The sequence below is a fragment of the Drosophila kikkawai genome, chromosome 2L, assembly GCF_030179895.1.
Source record: "Drosophila kikkawai strain 14028-0561.14 chromosome 2L, DkikHiC1v2, whole genome shotgun sequence".
Classification (NCBI taxonomy): domain Eukaryota; kingdom Metazoa; phylum Arthropoda; class Insecta; order Diptera; family Drosophilidae; genus Drosophila; species Drosophila kikkawai.
The window spans coordinates 4,100,859-4,115,341 of NC_091728.1; the positions used below are offsets into that span (position 1 = coordinate 4,100,859).

Here is a 14,483-nt window from a genome sequence, read left to right on the forward strand (position 1 = left end):
CAGAATCGGGACAGCATCTCTGAACACTAATCTTCGATTTGACACTTTGCACGCCGTGTCACGAACAGTAAGGATTCGTAACGAATCATTCGTTGACAGTCTCTAGTTGGAAGTCACCATTGCCGGTTTATTAATTTTCGGTGAGTGCTTGCTGCTGAAATATTTTATTCTGATTTTCAATTTGGTAGAGGTAATTTCGAAATGGACTCCAGCTACAAGCAAAGGGCCTGGATGAACTCCCGCGGGACCAACAACGCCAGCTGGGCCGGCTTTTTGTCGGGACGGGATACCGGGACCGAGAGGTCTTCACTGTCAATGGCGGGCTGGTCCCCGTATGACAACAGCTCTCGTCGTCTCCTAGCATCCAGTGACATGTCGCTAGCTCCGCAGCGTTCCGGCGACTCTCGTTGGAGCCGCGTCCAGTCTGAGTGGAACGAGACCCGGGTTGGTGCCTCACAGGCGGGATTGAATTCGTGGTCAGGGCCTTCCAATGGGAACCCAAGGGTGATACAAAATCAGCCACAACAGCAACAGCATGTGCAGATGCAGAGCAATGCCCAGGAACCGTCGAAGGGACAGGCTGAGGGCTTTCTTAGAGGCTTCAACAGTGCTGCACGCGACTGGTTCTATCGCTACATGAATATGGGATGCAGTCCGGATGAGGCTCGTGAGAGGGTTCTAGAACGCCATCGGAGCCATCCAGAGTCACTGGACACAGCTCCGCATGGGGTACGTTACCCAGACCCCAAGGCGCAGGTGGAGCGTAGAAATCCTGGCGAAGAGCGCAGGCGTCCACTGGAGTCTGATTCAGACACCTTGGGTAATGTTCTCAAAAGCTTTAATGGAGCCTGTCGCAAATGGTACCAAAAGCATCTGGAAAATGGGTTTACTCCGGAGGAGGCCGTAGCCAAGATACTGGAGTACAGAAGGACTTCTTCCGGCAGCCGACCGGTGCAATCTTCAATAGCTCCAGGCGACCGAAAGCGCCCTGTTGACAGCAACGCCAGAGATGGTTCAAAGAAGCCAAGGAAAAGCAATGAAAAGCAATTGCCCCAGGGCGCCAAGGTGACCTCTGGAAAGGATCATTTGGCTGTGGCCGTGGTGGCCATGGACTATCCCAAGTTATGCTTGAAGAACTTCGAACTCACCAAGATCGAAAACGCCTTGCTGGAGGAAATGAAGAAAGGCTGGAAGCACAGTCTGAACTTTGTAGGTATTAAATATCGCCAGGGTATGATTGTAGTTACCTGCTTAGACGAGGCCTCCAAGGAATGGCTAGAGCAGGTGGTGCCAAAGATCACCGCCGTGAAGGGGACACACCTGCGGATCTATAAGGAAGACGAAATCCCCAACACCAAGGCTATTACTTTCTATGTGCCGCGCGCAATTGATGAGCCGAACGACGTCATTTTGAGATCCTTGAAGGGGCAGAATACTGATCTTAAGTCTGGAAACTGGTCCATCTTGCGCAGCTTCCCGTCAAAGTCAAAGAAAGGAAAGGTAATGACCCTTACAATTGGCGACAAGTCGCTGGAGCTGATAAGCAAGCGAGGCATGACTATTAGCTACCACTTCGATCAGCTCACCTGTCACATTGCCCGAGAGCCGGTATCCGAATCATCCAAGAAGAAGGTAACTGAGGAGGTAACTGCCGATCTGCCTGAGATTGACCTTACCGAAGAGGATGAAGATATAGAGCTTTCTGGGATGACTGTCTTGGACGAGGTTCAATGCGACGACGATGACGAGAACGAGAGTGTCGAGATAGCTGATGAAGAGCATGGCAATGGTAATGAAGAGTACGGGCAGCAGTACGAGGAGGATGAGCAGTAAGAAGTGCCTTAGTGACTAAAAACTAAAGGCTAGAGACATCTAAAGGAGAGAACAACGATATACAAACAAGGAAACACAAGCAATCTCATCGAAATCCACCAAAAAAACCTTTTACAAATGAAGTATTAACAATGCAAATACCCTGGGAAATGGCCAATACTCGGGATTTGAAATTTAGTATTGGCCATTTGATTTGTGATTGAAATTAAAACACTTACCTTGTACCACTCCTTCCAGCGGTATCAGAGATACCTAATCCTTCCTAAACACTTCCAAGAAATTCAAAGACTTAGGATACACAAATGTACCAAAAATAATATGTAATTTCGAGTTTATTGTATTTGAATACAAAGCAATTAACACAAATTCGTCTTCACAAACTGCAAGCTTTTCAATACTTATTCTGGGAACATGAATCAAAGACGTGGTTCAAGGAATTCCATGGCACGCAATTGGAGAAGGGAAGCACCGAGAGCTAGCCGCTACCGCCGGCCACCGACTTGGCATCATCAGGAGTCCTGGGGTCTTCTTGTTCAGATGCTCGCTTAACAGAAAACTCCAAATAATTGGCGCGTGTGGCAGCCTCATACTCCTGCACTAGGCAGTCCACCGTCTCACGCGATTCATCCAGTTCATTGAGGTCATCCTTGAATATGTCCTCGCGCTTGAATTGGTCGAGAAAGGCGCCACGCTTGCGCAGCTTGTCGTACTGGTTGAGTGCCCGCTCGAAGAGCGAGCAGATGCTGGTGTGGTTGGCCAGCATCAAACCGGACACGCGGTGGTTGCTCTGCACGTAGGGCGAGGAGCGGGAGAGGGCCACCTGGATGGAGGTGGGGCCCCACGGGATGAACTGCGCCATCTTCCGGTCGCGTATGCGCTGCAGCGACTTGTGCACTTGTGTGGGATCCACCTCGCCCTGAATGATGTTCAGAATGGAGATGTAGCAGTGGTGGTTCGTCTTGTCGGGTCCCGTCGACACCATCATGTTCTTGGGCTGCAGCAAGCGCCGCATCACGTCCAGCACGGTGGTCTTGCGCACATTCACTGTCTGCAGGCTGTTCACATCCGAATCGCTGGTCAGTGGCGTGTAGCCAGTCATGAGAAAGTGCAGCTGGGGCGTCGGTATCAGCGGAGCCATCAGCCCAATGAGATTGTTGTTCATGTACGAGGGGTAGCGCAGTGTGGTTGTGCTCACGCTCATGATGGTGGAGACCAGATTGTTGATTTGCGAGAAGCTGGGATTCTGGATGTGCAAGCGGTCGCAGGCAATCCGGTTGAGAGCCGTGTTGTCCAGGACGACGACACTGTCTGCAGCACTGGTCAGGCGGCGCAGGGTCAGCAGGGAGTTGTACGGCTGCACCACAACGTCACTGATCTCGTCCTGGTTGGGGAAAACACTGAACGTCTGGATGAGCTTCTTCGGAAAGCGATCCGCCAGGCGCTCCATGATAAACGAGCCCATTCCAGAGCCCGTGCCGCCTGCAATGGAGTGGCAAAGTATGAAGCCCTCGAGCGAGTCGCTGCCATCGGCCTCGCGATCTATGATGTCGAATACCTCCTCCTGCAGTTTATCGCCCTGACTGTAGCCAGATGCCCAGTTGTTGCCGGCTCCACCACCGTGCTTCGATAGGTATACATTCTCCGCATTGTAGAGCTTGAAAAAATAACAATTCCTTCAATTCACTGATCAAGGGTTTTCCCTGTTGTACTTACTTTCGAATATGCAGAGCCCATTATAGTGTTGATCACCCTCGGCTCCAGATCCAGCAGCACGGCTCTCGGTATGTAGTGGTCGTCGTCTGCTTGGTAGAAAAACACATCCTTGCGGTCCAGGCCCTCTGTTGCAAAGTCCTCCAGCACGCCGCTGGGAGAAATGCCATGCTCCAGGCACAGCCTTTTCCAAAACTCAAATCCAACTGCCAAGGGATTAGCATAAACAGGAAGCCTTCTTCCGACATATAAACTTACTTTGATTGCCGCATTGTCCCAGCTGCAGAGTAATTATTTCGCTTGGCATCTTTCAGCCGCTTTGAATGGGTCAGGCGAATATCACTTTGTTGCCTCGTCAGTTTTGCCCGAAACTCAGCCTTTCCTGCACTTGTGGAATCTTTCAGCGGTTAGTTCTTAAAATTTACTACGAAGCGAACAAATAAATAAACAGATTGTGCCAAATATTTAAAAAATTGCCGCAGCGGGGATGTATTGCAAATTATTTGAACCAGTGTTGGTAAGCGCGACCATAGTCGTCATTCATGGATGAGCACAAGAAGGTGGCGCAATCTCAATGAGTGCCAATTAAAATATGGATGCACTGGAAAATAATTTCAAAGACTCTGTTTCCAACCAAGAACTTACCTCAACTTATGCGTCTTGCAAATTAATACAAAAAATAAGAAAATATTACAAAGATTCTCGTCTCTCTCAACTCTTTTCTAGAGATGGACCAGAAACAGGGACGAACACGTTCGCCTGCGGTCCTTTCGCAGCACTGCAACCGGCTTCTTTAAGTCTCGCCGCGCGTTACCGCGCAGATTCTTTTTTTGTTGTTTTCGGTCTGCAGAAGGGCGCAGACAAGCCTCTGGAAAGAAGGGCAACTCTGAAAGTAAATGCTATCGCGTCTGTAGAGAGCATTCAACGCGTTCCACATCATTGCAAAATGCCCCGCGCCAAGACGGTAAAGAAACAAGCGGAGACGGCTGACCCCACTCCAAATGGGAACTCCCACGAAAACCCATCAGCCGACTCGGCGGCAGTCGAGGCCATACCTCCGGCTAAGGGAAAGCCACGCTCAAGGAAAGCCACGACAAAGGCCACGGCAGCTGTGGAAGTTGCGGAAAATGCACTGGAAGTAGGAGCAGAGGAGCCGCTGCCGGCAGCTGCACGCGGCAAGAAGAAGCAGCCAAAGGATACAGACGCAGAAATCGCTGACGCCAAGCCAAAGGGACGCGGCAAAAAGGCGAGTGCTAAAAAGGAAGAAAAGATTGATCCCCCAGCCGCCAAGGCGTCCAAATCGCGAGCCAAAAAAGAGCCTACTTCCGCTCCAGAGGAAGTGGCAGCGCCGGAACCAAAGGCAAGGGGACGCAAGCGAAAGGAGTCTCCTGCAGCAGCTAATGGCGTCGAGTCGGAGGAACAGACAGCTGAGCCACCAAAGCGGCGGGCCAAGAAAGAACCACCCCAACCGCCAATCGAAGAGGAGTCAGAACAGGAGCCAGTGCCAGCCCCCAAGAAGAAGGTAAAGAAAGCTGAGCCAGCAGCTGCCAAGCGAGTACGCGGAACCAAGGGGCTGGCTGACTCGGAGATCACCGCTGCCCTTGAGGATGAAGAGGAGGAGGAACCGAAAGCAGAGCCTCAGAAGGCGGCAAGTAAGCGAACCAAGAAGCCGAAGGCTTTACAACCCGAAGACGATCCTGCTGGGGACTCTGATATAGTTCCGCCCAAATCAGCCGTCACCAAAAGGGGTAAGAAAACAAAGCAGGCAGAATCTGCTCAAGAAAACGGGGATAGCGGTGATGAGGCCAGCAAGCCCACTAAGCAGAGGGCAAAGAAAAAGAAGGAGGATGATGAGCTGCCGGCAGCGCCCAGCAAAAAACGCGGGCCAAAGAAGGAGAACAACGGGGAGGCTACAGATCAAGTTGCTGAGAGCAAACCAGGTGAGAACTACCTAATGATAAGCCAAAGTCCACAGCATTCAACATTTATTTACTCCCCCACAGTTCGCGGCCGGAAAAGGGAAGCCGCCAAGGCGAAGAGTGTCGAGGAGGATGTGGAAGAAGGGGAAAGCTCGAAAAGTATGAGTATGGCGGAGCAGGCCGGTTGCGGTGGTGCTGCCGTATTGAAAAGCTTGCAAAACGTGCTCAATTTATGTTTTCCAGCAGCCAAGAAACCCAAAAAGGTGGCGGAGGGCGGTGTCAAAGAGACCTTGGACAAAGACGCCTTCGCCCTGGCTGACGATAAGGAGTTCAATTTGAAGATCTCCAGCTGGAATGTGGCCGGTTTGAGGGCTTGGCTCAAAAAGGACGGCCTTCAGTTGGTGGATCTTGAGGAGCCGGACATATTTTGCCTACAGGTAAGTGTATCCCTTGAGCAATTTGCCGAATTCAGACTGATTGAGATCCCGTTGATGCCAGGAAACCAAGTGCGCCAACGAGCAGCTGCCGGAGGAGGTGACCCGCCTGCCGGGCTACCACCCATATTGGCTGTGCATGCCTGGTGGCTACGCAGGCGTTGCCATTTACAGCAAGATCATGCCCATACATGTGGAGTACGGCATTGGCAACGAGGAATTCGACGACGTGGGACGCATGATAACGGCCGAGTACGAAAAGTTCTACTTGATCAATGTGTATGTGCCGAATTCAGGTAGAAAGCTGGTTAACTTGGAGCCGCGTATGCGCTGGGAGAAGCTCTTCCAGGCGTATGTGCAAAAGCTGGACGCTCTCAAGCCGGTGGTCATCTGCGGTGACATGAATGTCTCCCATATGCCCATCGATCTGGAGAACCCGAAGGCGAATACCAGAAACGCCGGCTTCACAAAGGAGGAGCGTGACAAGATGACGGAGCTGTTGGATCTGGGTTTTGTGGACACCTTCAGGCATCTGTATCCCGACCAGAAGGGTGCCTATACCTTCTGGACCTACATGTCCAATGCGCGGGCCCGCAATGTGGGCTGGCGACTCGACTACTGCATTGTCTCCGAGCGATTCCTTTCCAAAATAGTGGACCACACGATTCGCAAGCAAATGCTGGGAAGCGATCACTGCCCAATCACCGTATTTTTCAATATTTAGAATGTACATACATATACTTTGTTTGTTTGTATTTCACTTTATTCGATTGCAAACTGTTTTTCCGTTTTGGTTTGTATTCTTTGTATTTATTTGATACATACCTTTTGTTGTAGATCGATCATCCAAATTTGTATTTTTGAATAAAGTAAACATCATCCCACAATTTTGTCATCTTGCAGCTACATAGTTTGGGAAAAGTTGCGTTAATGGGTGGGGTATGTTATTAAACCATAAAGCTACCATAGAACCGATAGATAGAATATCAATATTTCAAACGTAAAATTAAGTACAAATAATATAGTTTAAAAAAAACGTTTATAAAACGACCTTGCCAGATTTCGCGACTGACTTAAGCCAGTGTGGCCTGCAAGTACTTATGCCAATATGTTCCGAGCACACTTTTTCCCGCCATTTTCTAAATATTTCCCTCCTGATTCGCAGTTTGTTTATTTTGCAAAATGGATTTGTCTACCGAAACGAAGCATTTGACTTCCCCGGAAAAGGTGAAGCCGATCCAAATGGAGCAGCAGAATGGGAGCTCGGTGCAGTCGCCGGCTATCAATAAGGACGAGCAGCAGTATTTGGATCTGCTGGACCACATCATAGCGAACGGAGAACGTAGGATAGACCGTACACAGGTGGGAACACTGTCCGTGTTCGGTGCCCAAATGCGCTTCAATATGCGCGGCGAGTCCTTTCCCCTGCTGACCACCAAGCGTGTCTTCTTCCGCGCCGTGGCCGAGGAGCTACTTTGGTTTGTCGCTGGTAAGACGGACGCCAAGCTTCTCCAAGCCAAAAACGTGCACATATGGGATGGGAACAGCACCAGGGAGTACCTGGACAAGCTGGGCCACACGGAGCGGGCAGTCGGAGATTTGGGCCCGGTATACGGCTTCCAGTGGCGGCACTTTGGGGCAGAGTATCGCACCTGCGACGACGACTACAGCGGCCAGGGCATCGACCAGCTGCGTCAGGTGATCGAGACGATAAAGAACAATCCGTCGGACAGGCGCATCATCATGTCCGCATGGAATCCCCTGGATATACCAAAGATGGCGCTGCCGCCATGTCACTGCCTGGCGCAGTTCTTCGTATCCCAGGACCGTGGCGAGTTGTCCTGTCAGCTGTACCAGAGGAGCGCTGACATGGGTCTGGGCGTGCCATTCAACATCGCCTCTTACGCCCTGCTTACCCACATGATAGCCCATGTGACAGGTCTGAAGCCTGGTGACTTTGTTCATACCATGGGCGACGCTCATGTCTACCTAAATCATGTGGATCCGCTGAAGGAGCAGCTGCAGCGCACTCCGCGTCCGTTTCCCAAGCTGGTGATCAAGCGCAAGGTGCAGGACATTGAGGACTTTCGGTTTGAGGACTTTGAGATAGTCGATTACAATCCCTACCCAAAAATCCAGATGGAAATGGCCGTTTAGATTATGAACTTGTCCTTTTTCAGTATCAAGGAGGAAGTGATTCTATTAAAAATATTTAAATTGCTTTTCCTATGTTTAAATTCCAAATTTTAATTTAATTCGAATATTTTGATTTGGTTTTTCATTTATAAAATCGAAGATTTCCAGATGTATTATATTAAGAAACATAAATTTAAGATTTTGTCAGCCATTGGTAATAAATGTATACACAATAAAAGAATAACTTAAAATTGCAAATTGCATTTTGCATTTTTGCAAAATGTTATAAGGGGTTACATCATTAAAATTTTTGATTTTGATAAAAAATTGAATTTTCAAAATTTTTAAATGAAGTATGCAGATTTATTAACTGTAGAAAATATTGCACAGATCAGTTTTCCGATTTAAAATTAATGCTCTTTTGGCCGAGTTATGATATTTTTAATTTAAAAAAAATCAAAAAGTTTTTTAATATAAAAACTCAGATTTTATAATAAAAAATAATATTTTTCTAAGTCAAGGAATCATTTCCGACCCCATAAACCATATATATTCTTGATCAGCATTAACAGGCGCATCTTTCTGGCCAAGTCCGGAAGAAAACAATTTTTGATCAATTTTTTCAAAATTTTATAAGGGGTTACATCATTAAAATTCTCCAAATTTGATGCAGATTTGTTAACCTTATAAAAACTAACATAACACCGCTTTCCGAATGCAAATTACGGCATTTTTGACAGAGTTATGCCTTTTTTAGTTTTTAATTTTCTGTTTTTCTCATTTCTAATGTAATTAACATCATTTTCTGAATTTTTAAATTTTTTTCTAAATTTTTAAAAATTTTCCTGTATTTTTAAAATTTTTTCTAATATTTTAACTTTTTTTTAGATTTTTAAAATTTTTTTAGAATTAAAAAATTTTTTTTTAATATTTTAACTGCCAAATTTGAATTTGAATTAAACTGCCAAATTTGAATTTGCAGTTGTAAAATAACACCTAAATTTGGATTCAAAAGGTTTGAGTCTCCGCTTACTTGCGCCGACTGTTAAATGGTTCGAAACTTGGACGTTTTATAACAGTTTATACCAGTTTTCAGTTGCTTGCTGCTGATTTCTGTTCGCCTGTTACCCCAATTTGGGAAACGGGCAATTTGCATGGAAATGTTCGGAAATTTGGATTGGCTGCTGTAGGGATGTTGTTGTAAAAAGGTTGTTGTTGCCATCAAGCTGTTGTTGTCGTCAACAAATAGGTATAAATGCATAAAATGAAATATAACAGTTTATACCAATTATTATTTTTGCCCAAATGTTTTTATAACAGTTTATACCAGTTTTCAGTTGCTTGCTGCTGGTTTCTGTTCGCCTGTTACCCCAGTTTGGAAAGCGGCCAATTTGAATGAAAAATTTTGCTACTTGCATCAGTGATGCTCACTTCCATCAGTGATGCTCACTTCCATCAGTGATGCTCACTTCCATCAGTGATGCTCACTTCCATCAGTGATGCTCACTTCCATCAGTTATGCTCACTTCCATCAGTGATGCTCACTTCCATCAGTGATGCTCACTTCCATCAGTGATGCTCACTTGCATCAGTGATGCTCACTTCCATCAGTGATGCTCACTTCCAGCAGTGATGCTCACTTCCATCAGTGATGCTCACTTCCATCAGTGATGCTCACTTCCAGCAGTGATGCTCACTTCCATCAGTGATGCTCACTTCCAGCAGTGATGCTCACTTCCATCAGTGATGCTCACTTCCATCAGTGATGCTCACTTCCATCGGTGATGCTCACTTCCATCAGTGATGCTCACTTCCATCAGTGATGCTCATCACTGGCAGCTAGTGAGATGCAATTTTCTACCAATAATGCAAAACAATAGCTAGATGAGCATCACTGATGCACATGCGCATCACTGCCATTAAGCCCGATTTTATTGCCCTCCAATATTGAAATATAGCCAGATGAGCATCACTGATGCAGATGAGCATCACTCATGCAAGTGAGCAAAAATTTCCATCCAATTTGGCCGTTGCCCAAACTGGGGTAACAGGCGAACAGAAATCAGCAGCAAGCAACTGAAAACTGGTATAAACTGTTATAAAAAGTCCAAGTTTCGAACCATTTAGGAGCCGGCGCAAGTAAGCGGAGACTCAAACCCTTTGAATCCAAATTTAGGTGTTATTTTACAACTGCACCTGGTCACACTGAAACTGATCGTCGTTAAATTCAAATTTAAATCTGGCAGTTAAATTCAAATTCAAATTTGGCAGTTAAATTCAAATTCAAATTTGGCAGTTAAAATATTAAAAAAAAATTTTTAAATTCTAAAAAAATTTTAAAAATCTAAAGAAAAAGTTAAAATATTAGAAAAAATTTTAAAAATTCAGGAAAATTTTTAAAAATTTAGAAAAAAATTTAAAAATTCAGAAAATGATGTTAATTACATTAGAAATGAGAAAAACAGAAAATTAAAAACTAAAAAAGGCATAACTCTGTCAAAAATGCCGTAATTTGCATTCGGAAAGCGGTGTTATGTTAGTTTTTATAAGGTTAACAAATCTGCATACTTAGTTAGAAATTGAAAATTTTATCAAATTTGGAGAATTTTAATGATGTAACCCCTTATAAAATTTTGAAAAAATTGATCAAAAATTGTTTTCTTCCGGACTTGGCCAGAAAGATGCGCCTGTTAATGCTGATCAAGAATATATATGGTTTATGGGGTCGGAAATGACTCCTTCAATGCGTAATGAGCTTCGGACTGGAAATAAAATACCCTGCAAGGGTATAAAAATTATAGCTTCGGTGTTTTTCAACGTATGTTTATCTACTCTCAGATATAAGCTTTTTTTATTATTCTAGAATTTTGGTATAAATTTTATAAAAATCGGACAACTATACCATATAGCTGCCATAGAAGCGATCGGTAAATGTATAGTGTTTTCAGCATTTAAATCTATAATCTAAACATCGAAACCAATCTGCAAGGGTATACAAACTTCGGCGTGCCGAAGTTAGCTTTCTTTCTTGTTTTTTTTTAATTTAAAACGTTAAAAAGTTTTCAATTATTCTTTGCGTTTTCAAATAAGAATTTTTTTTAAAAAGGGTCCAAAAAACGGGTTTTGTATGAGAAGACCCCATTAAGACAGCTTTATACTACACTACAAATAAAGGATTATCCACATTTTTGAGCCCATTTCCGGCTTTACCCATCTACAGGCTTTCTAAATATTTCAATTCCAACAATAAACATAAAAGATAAACCCATAAATAATAAATCGAATGCTTTTAGAGAAAAAAACATTATTTAAACACATCATTTCATAGCTTTATTTTGAATAAATTGTTGCTTTCATTCATCGTTCGTCTTGTGTGTAGTGTGTGTTTGTTTGTTGTTTGTAAATTCTCAGATTAATTCATAATGAAGTATAATTGATTCTTAATAAATCTTGCACAGAGTAAATACCGTAAATATGCTATATAAATTTGCTTGACATTTTCCGCACTTAATATTGTGAGTTCGTTTCGGTTTCTTGTGTGTGTTTGCTGCTTGCTTTTTAAGTTAATTGAATGAAAATTCGAAGGAAATCGTTAAGGTTTTGTGTCCATATGAGAGAGAGAGATAGAACTCGACAGTAAGTAATTCAATATATAATTTATGCACTTTAATTTAAATTGGAATAACTTGTTATCCATCCTGTGATGATTAAAGATAAATACATATTTGCTACTACAATACGCGATACTGTCCACCAATATTTTTCGACTATGTATATATAACGACGAGAAAAAAACCCTCCATATGCATATAGTTTCCATATATACTTAATATGTGGCTTAATGCCTTATGGCAAGGCTAACCCAATAGACAAATATAAATGAGTTTGAATTTATTAATTGTAATCTGTTATGTGGAATTAAATACATGTCCGTTAACTTATGTTTTTGAGCTTGAAAGAGCGAATGCCACTAGAGTTCTGAGTTGAGTTAAGATTCCATTTCCATATATCTTTTCAGTTTTTTGGCTAAAGAGTGATTCCATTTCCATTTTTAATGCCGTTGAGTTGCGTTTAACAATAGTGCTTAAAATTAGTACCTTTGACTAAGTTTCTTTTCGACTAAGATTTGGTTTTAATTAATTTATAATATATATCTTGAGTGTTTCCTCTTTTCTTACTTGAACAGCTTTAAACATATATAGAGAGAGCGTCTTACTGGATGATGACTCGCATTACAAAATGGTATTCGTATTCGTTTCCTTGTTTTTTTTGTGCTCGATATCTGGATCTTGTGAAGGAGGATGTTACTGTAGCTGAAACAAGGAAAGGAGTCAACACACGTCAGCTTTCTACAAGTCTCTCGGATGTAAATTAGGGATTAAGGATGCGATTCACGCTACAAGATCTGTATTGCTTTTGCTCTTTCTCTTTTCAAAACTGTATCCGGTACCAGATGTTGTATAAAGCTACACCTAAACGCCATTGTTAGCTAATAATCATCAACTCGCAGCATCCTTTCGACTTTGCACAACGAACCTGTTTGCTATTCAACATTCATTTGCAGGGGTAGAGGGGGTGTTGCTGTGTGGGGGTGTATCTGTGTGTGAGAGAAACAGACATTTAAAGAGGGCGCACTGCAGACTTCCGGTTCCGGTGCCGGCTTCTCCCAGATCTGCAGGCATTTGCACAACCTTATTGGCTTCAAAACGCGAAGGTGCTTTCAGAAAAACAACGAACATTATCATCGCCTTTGCCTTGTTCGTTTGTTTTGGTGTAAAAGTATAAAAGTGTAGCGTTAATTAGGCCTTTCACTTGTTTAGTTTAAAATTTGTGGTAACTTCTCGTTCTTGTTTTTTTTTTATTTGGTTAGTTTTGGTTTTCCACTTGCTTCCTTGAGATCCTGATGTCTCAAATACACTGGTATCATCCTTTGTTTTCAAGATATGCGCTTTGTTTTCTATATACTGTCCTTGTCAATATCGTTAAATGTTAACATTTATTGCGTTTACCATGTAAAAATTATAAATTTGCCTCGTCCTTTCGTTTGTTTCTTTAGTTTCCTCGATTCATTAGTCTTTTCTGCACGTTTAGTTTTACTCTCTGGGAATTTGAATTCTTACGTATGTCCCGTCGTCTCTTCATTTCTCAGTTTCGGTTTCGGTTTCATTTTCGTTTTGTATATTATTGTGCGGTGTTTTTGTTCGTTACCATACCCATTAAGTTTTTATAATATGTATATATAATATATTGTATATATAGTGTTCATGTATATATTTAAATTTTTAAAATACTTTCTTGGTTTTCTTGCGTTTTTTTTGTTTTTTGTTTCTTGTTTTTCTTTATATTTATCATTTATAAAACATTTCCTTCTTAAAAAATGTATATAATCGATTGCTTTTGGGTTGTTGTTCATGCTTATCATTCACTGTTACTCTCAATCGCCTGGAATCTATATTTTAGCTAAACATATTCCTCTGTGCCGCACAAATATGCACAAAAAACTGTGCCTCAACTCCTCCTACATTGTTGTATAAAAAACGTTTTCATCTTGGTGTTTGTTCTCTTTACAGAATATTAATTTCCCTTTAATTTTGTTGAACTTGCTTTGTTGAGATTTACTGGAAGGTATTATTATTCCTAATATATCGCTTAAAAGCCAGAATTTCTATGTAATTGTTCAGTCAAGCTTTTGCGCACACTACAAAGTGTGAGTTGGGAGCAAGGATTCTGTCTCGGAGTCCTTGGTAGGAGAGAGAGTTGGGAAGATTAAGCCGCACTACACACATACATACCTAATAATCGTAACGCTTTATGCTCGTATGTATATATAATTTGCTCTTGGTAATTAGCTTTAAATAGTTTATGCAATAAATTTACTTGACGTATACATGAAAATGGATTCTCCTTTTATGTTAATGCTTGCCGTGAATAAGTTAAGTTTCCATCATAATTTTCTTGGTTGGTATGTATAAACATTTAAAATTTGCAATACACAACATCAATATATTGTTAATCATATGTAATAGTTTTTTTGTTTAATATAAATAGTTATAGATTTTATATATAGAAAGATATAGCATAGTTCATCTCGTGTGTAACACTGCGATAGTTTCTTATCTCAATTGGGGGTGTGTTGAAATAGAACTGAAATTACAAATCTGCTATTAAACGTATTAAAATATTAATAATTCAATTATTCAAATTAGAGATTGTTTGAAGATTTTTGTATTTTTTTAAGGATTCTGTTGCAGTAATTCCCTCTTTTTTAGGAGGAAATCTGTGAAGCACCAATCATATCTTATCTTATGTCTCCGCTTTTTTCCATCAACTCAATTCTTTCATTTGAAATTCATAACTGTCAATTGATTTATTTTAAAACTTGTATTATATTTAGTTTGGCAATTTGTTTAACTTGATCTCTTCTTTAGTTGAAGTTATTGCTGTGAGTTTG

At 42.4% G+C, this 14,483-nt stretch overlaps 4 protein-coding genes across 6 annotated transcripts; 3 read left to right on the top strand and 1 right to left on the bottom strand.

The window, feature by feature from the left end:
• Position 1: 1 nt before the first annotated feature.
• On the top strand, positions 2–2,197 carry LOC108075869 (uncharacterized). Of its 2 annotated transcripts, none has more exons than XM_017168472.3 (2): positions 2–140; positions 189–2,197. In XM_017168472.3, the coding sequence occupies exon 2, from the start codon at positions 202–204 to the stop codon at positions 1,831–1,833; it is 1,632 nt and encodes a 543-aa protein (XP_017023961.1). In that variant the 5' UTR covers positions 2–140; positions 189–201; the 3' UTR covers positions 1,834–2,197. The 2 variants fall into 2 exon arrangements, with proteins under 2 accessions (XP_017023961.1, XP_041631775.1); XM_041775841.2 differs by having other exon boundaries at positions 81–140; positions 213–2,197.
• gammaTub23C (gamma-Tubulin at 23C) lies at positions 2,148–4,072 on the bottom strand. The gene is made up of 3 exons (XM_017168473.2): positions 3,802–4,072; positions 3,547–3,749; positions 2,148–3,487 (listed from the first exon to the last, which is right to left on the bottom strand). The coding sequence occupies exons 1-3, from the start codon at positions 3,848–3,850 to the stop codon at positions 2,309–2,311; spliced, it is 1,431 nt and encodes a 476-aa protein (XP_017023962.1). The 5' UTR covers positions 3,851–4,072; the 3' UTR covers positions 2,148–2,308.
• A 201-nt stretch (positions 4,073–4,273) lies between these two features.
• Rrp1 (Recombination repair protein 1) lies at positions 4,274–6,783 on the top strand. 2 transcript variants are annotated; one of them, XM_017168470.3, is made up of 4 exons: positions 4,274–5,483; positions 5,547–5,621; positions 5,706–5,899; positions 5,961–6,783. In XM_017168470.3, exons 1-4 carry the CDS (start codon positions 4,490–4,492, stop codon positions 6,618–6,620), a joined length of 1,923 nt encoding a protein of 640 aa, XP_017023959.1. In that variant the 5' UTR covers positions 4,274–4,489; the 3' UTR covers positions 6,621–6,783. The 2 variants fall into 2 exon arrangements, with proteins under 2 accessions (XP_017023959.1, XP_017023960.1); XM_017168471.3 differs by having other exon boundaries at positions 4,275–5,483; positions 5,709–5,899.
• Positions 6,720–8,290, top strand: Ts (Thymidylate synthase). The gene is made up of 2 exons (XM_017168359.3): positions 6,720–6,835; positions 7,062–8,290. The coding sequence occupies exon 2, from the start codon at positions 7,079–7,081 to the stop codon at positions 8,051–8,053; it is 975 nt and encodes a 324-aa protein (XP_017023848.1). The 5' UTR covers positions 6,720–6,835; positions 7,062–7,078; the 3' UTR covers positions 8,054–8,290.
• The last annotated feature ends 6,193 nt before the right edge of the window (positions 8,291–14,483 follow it).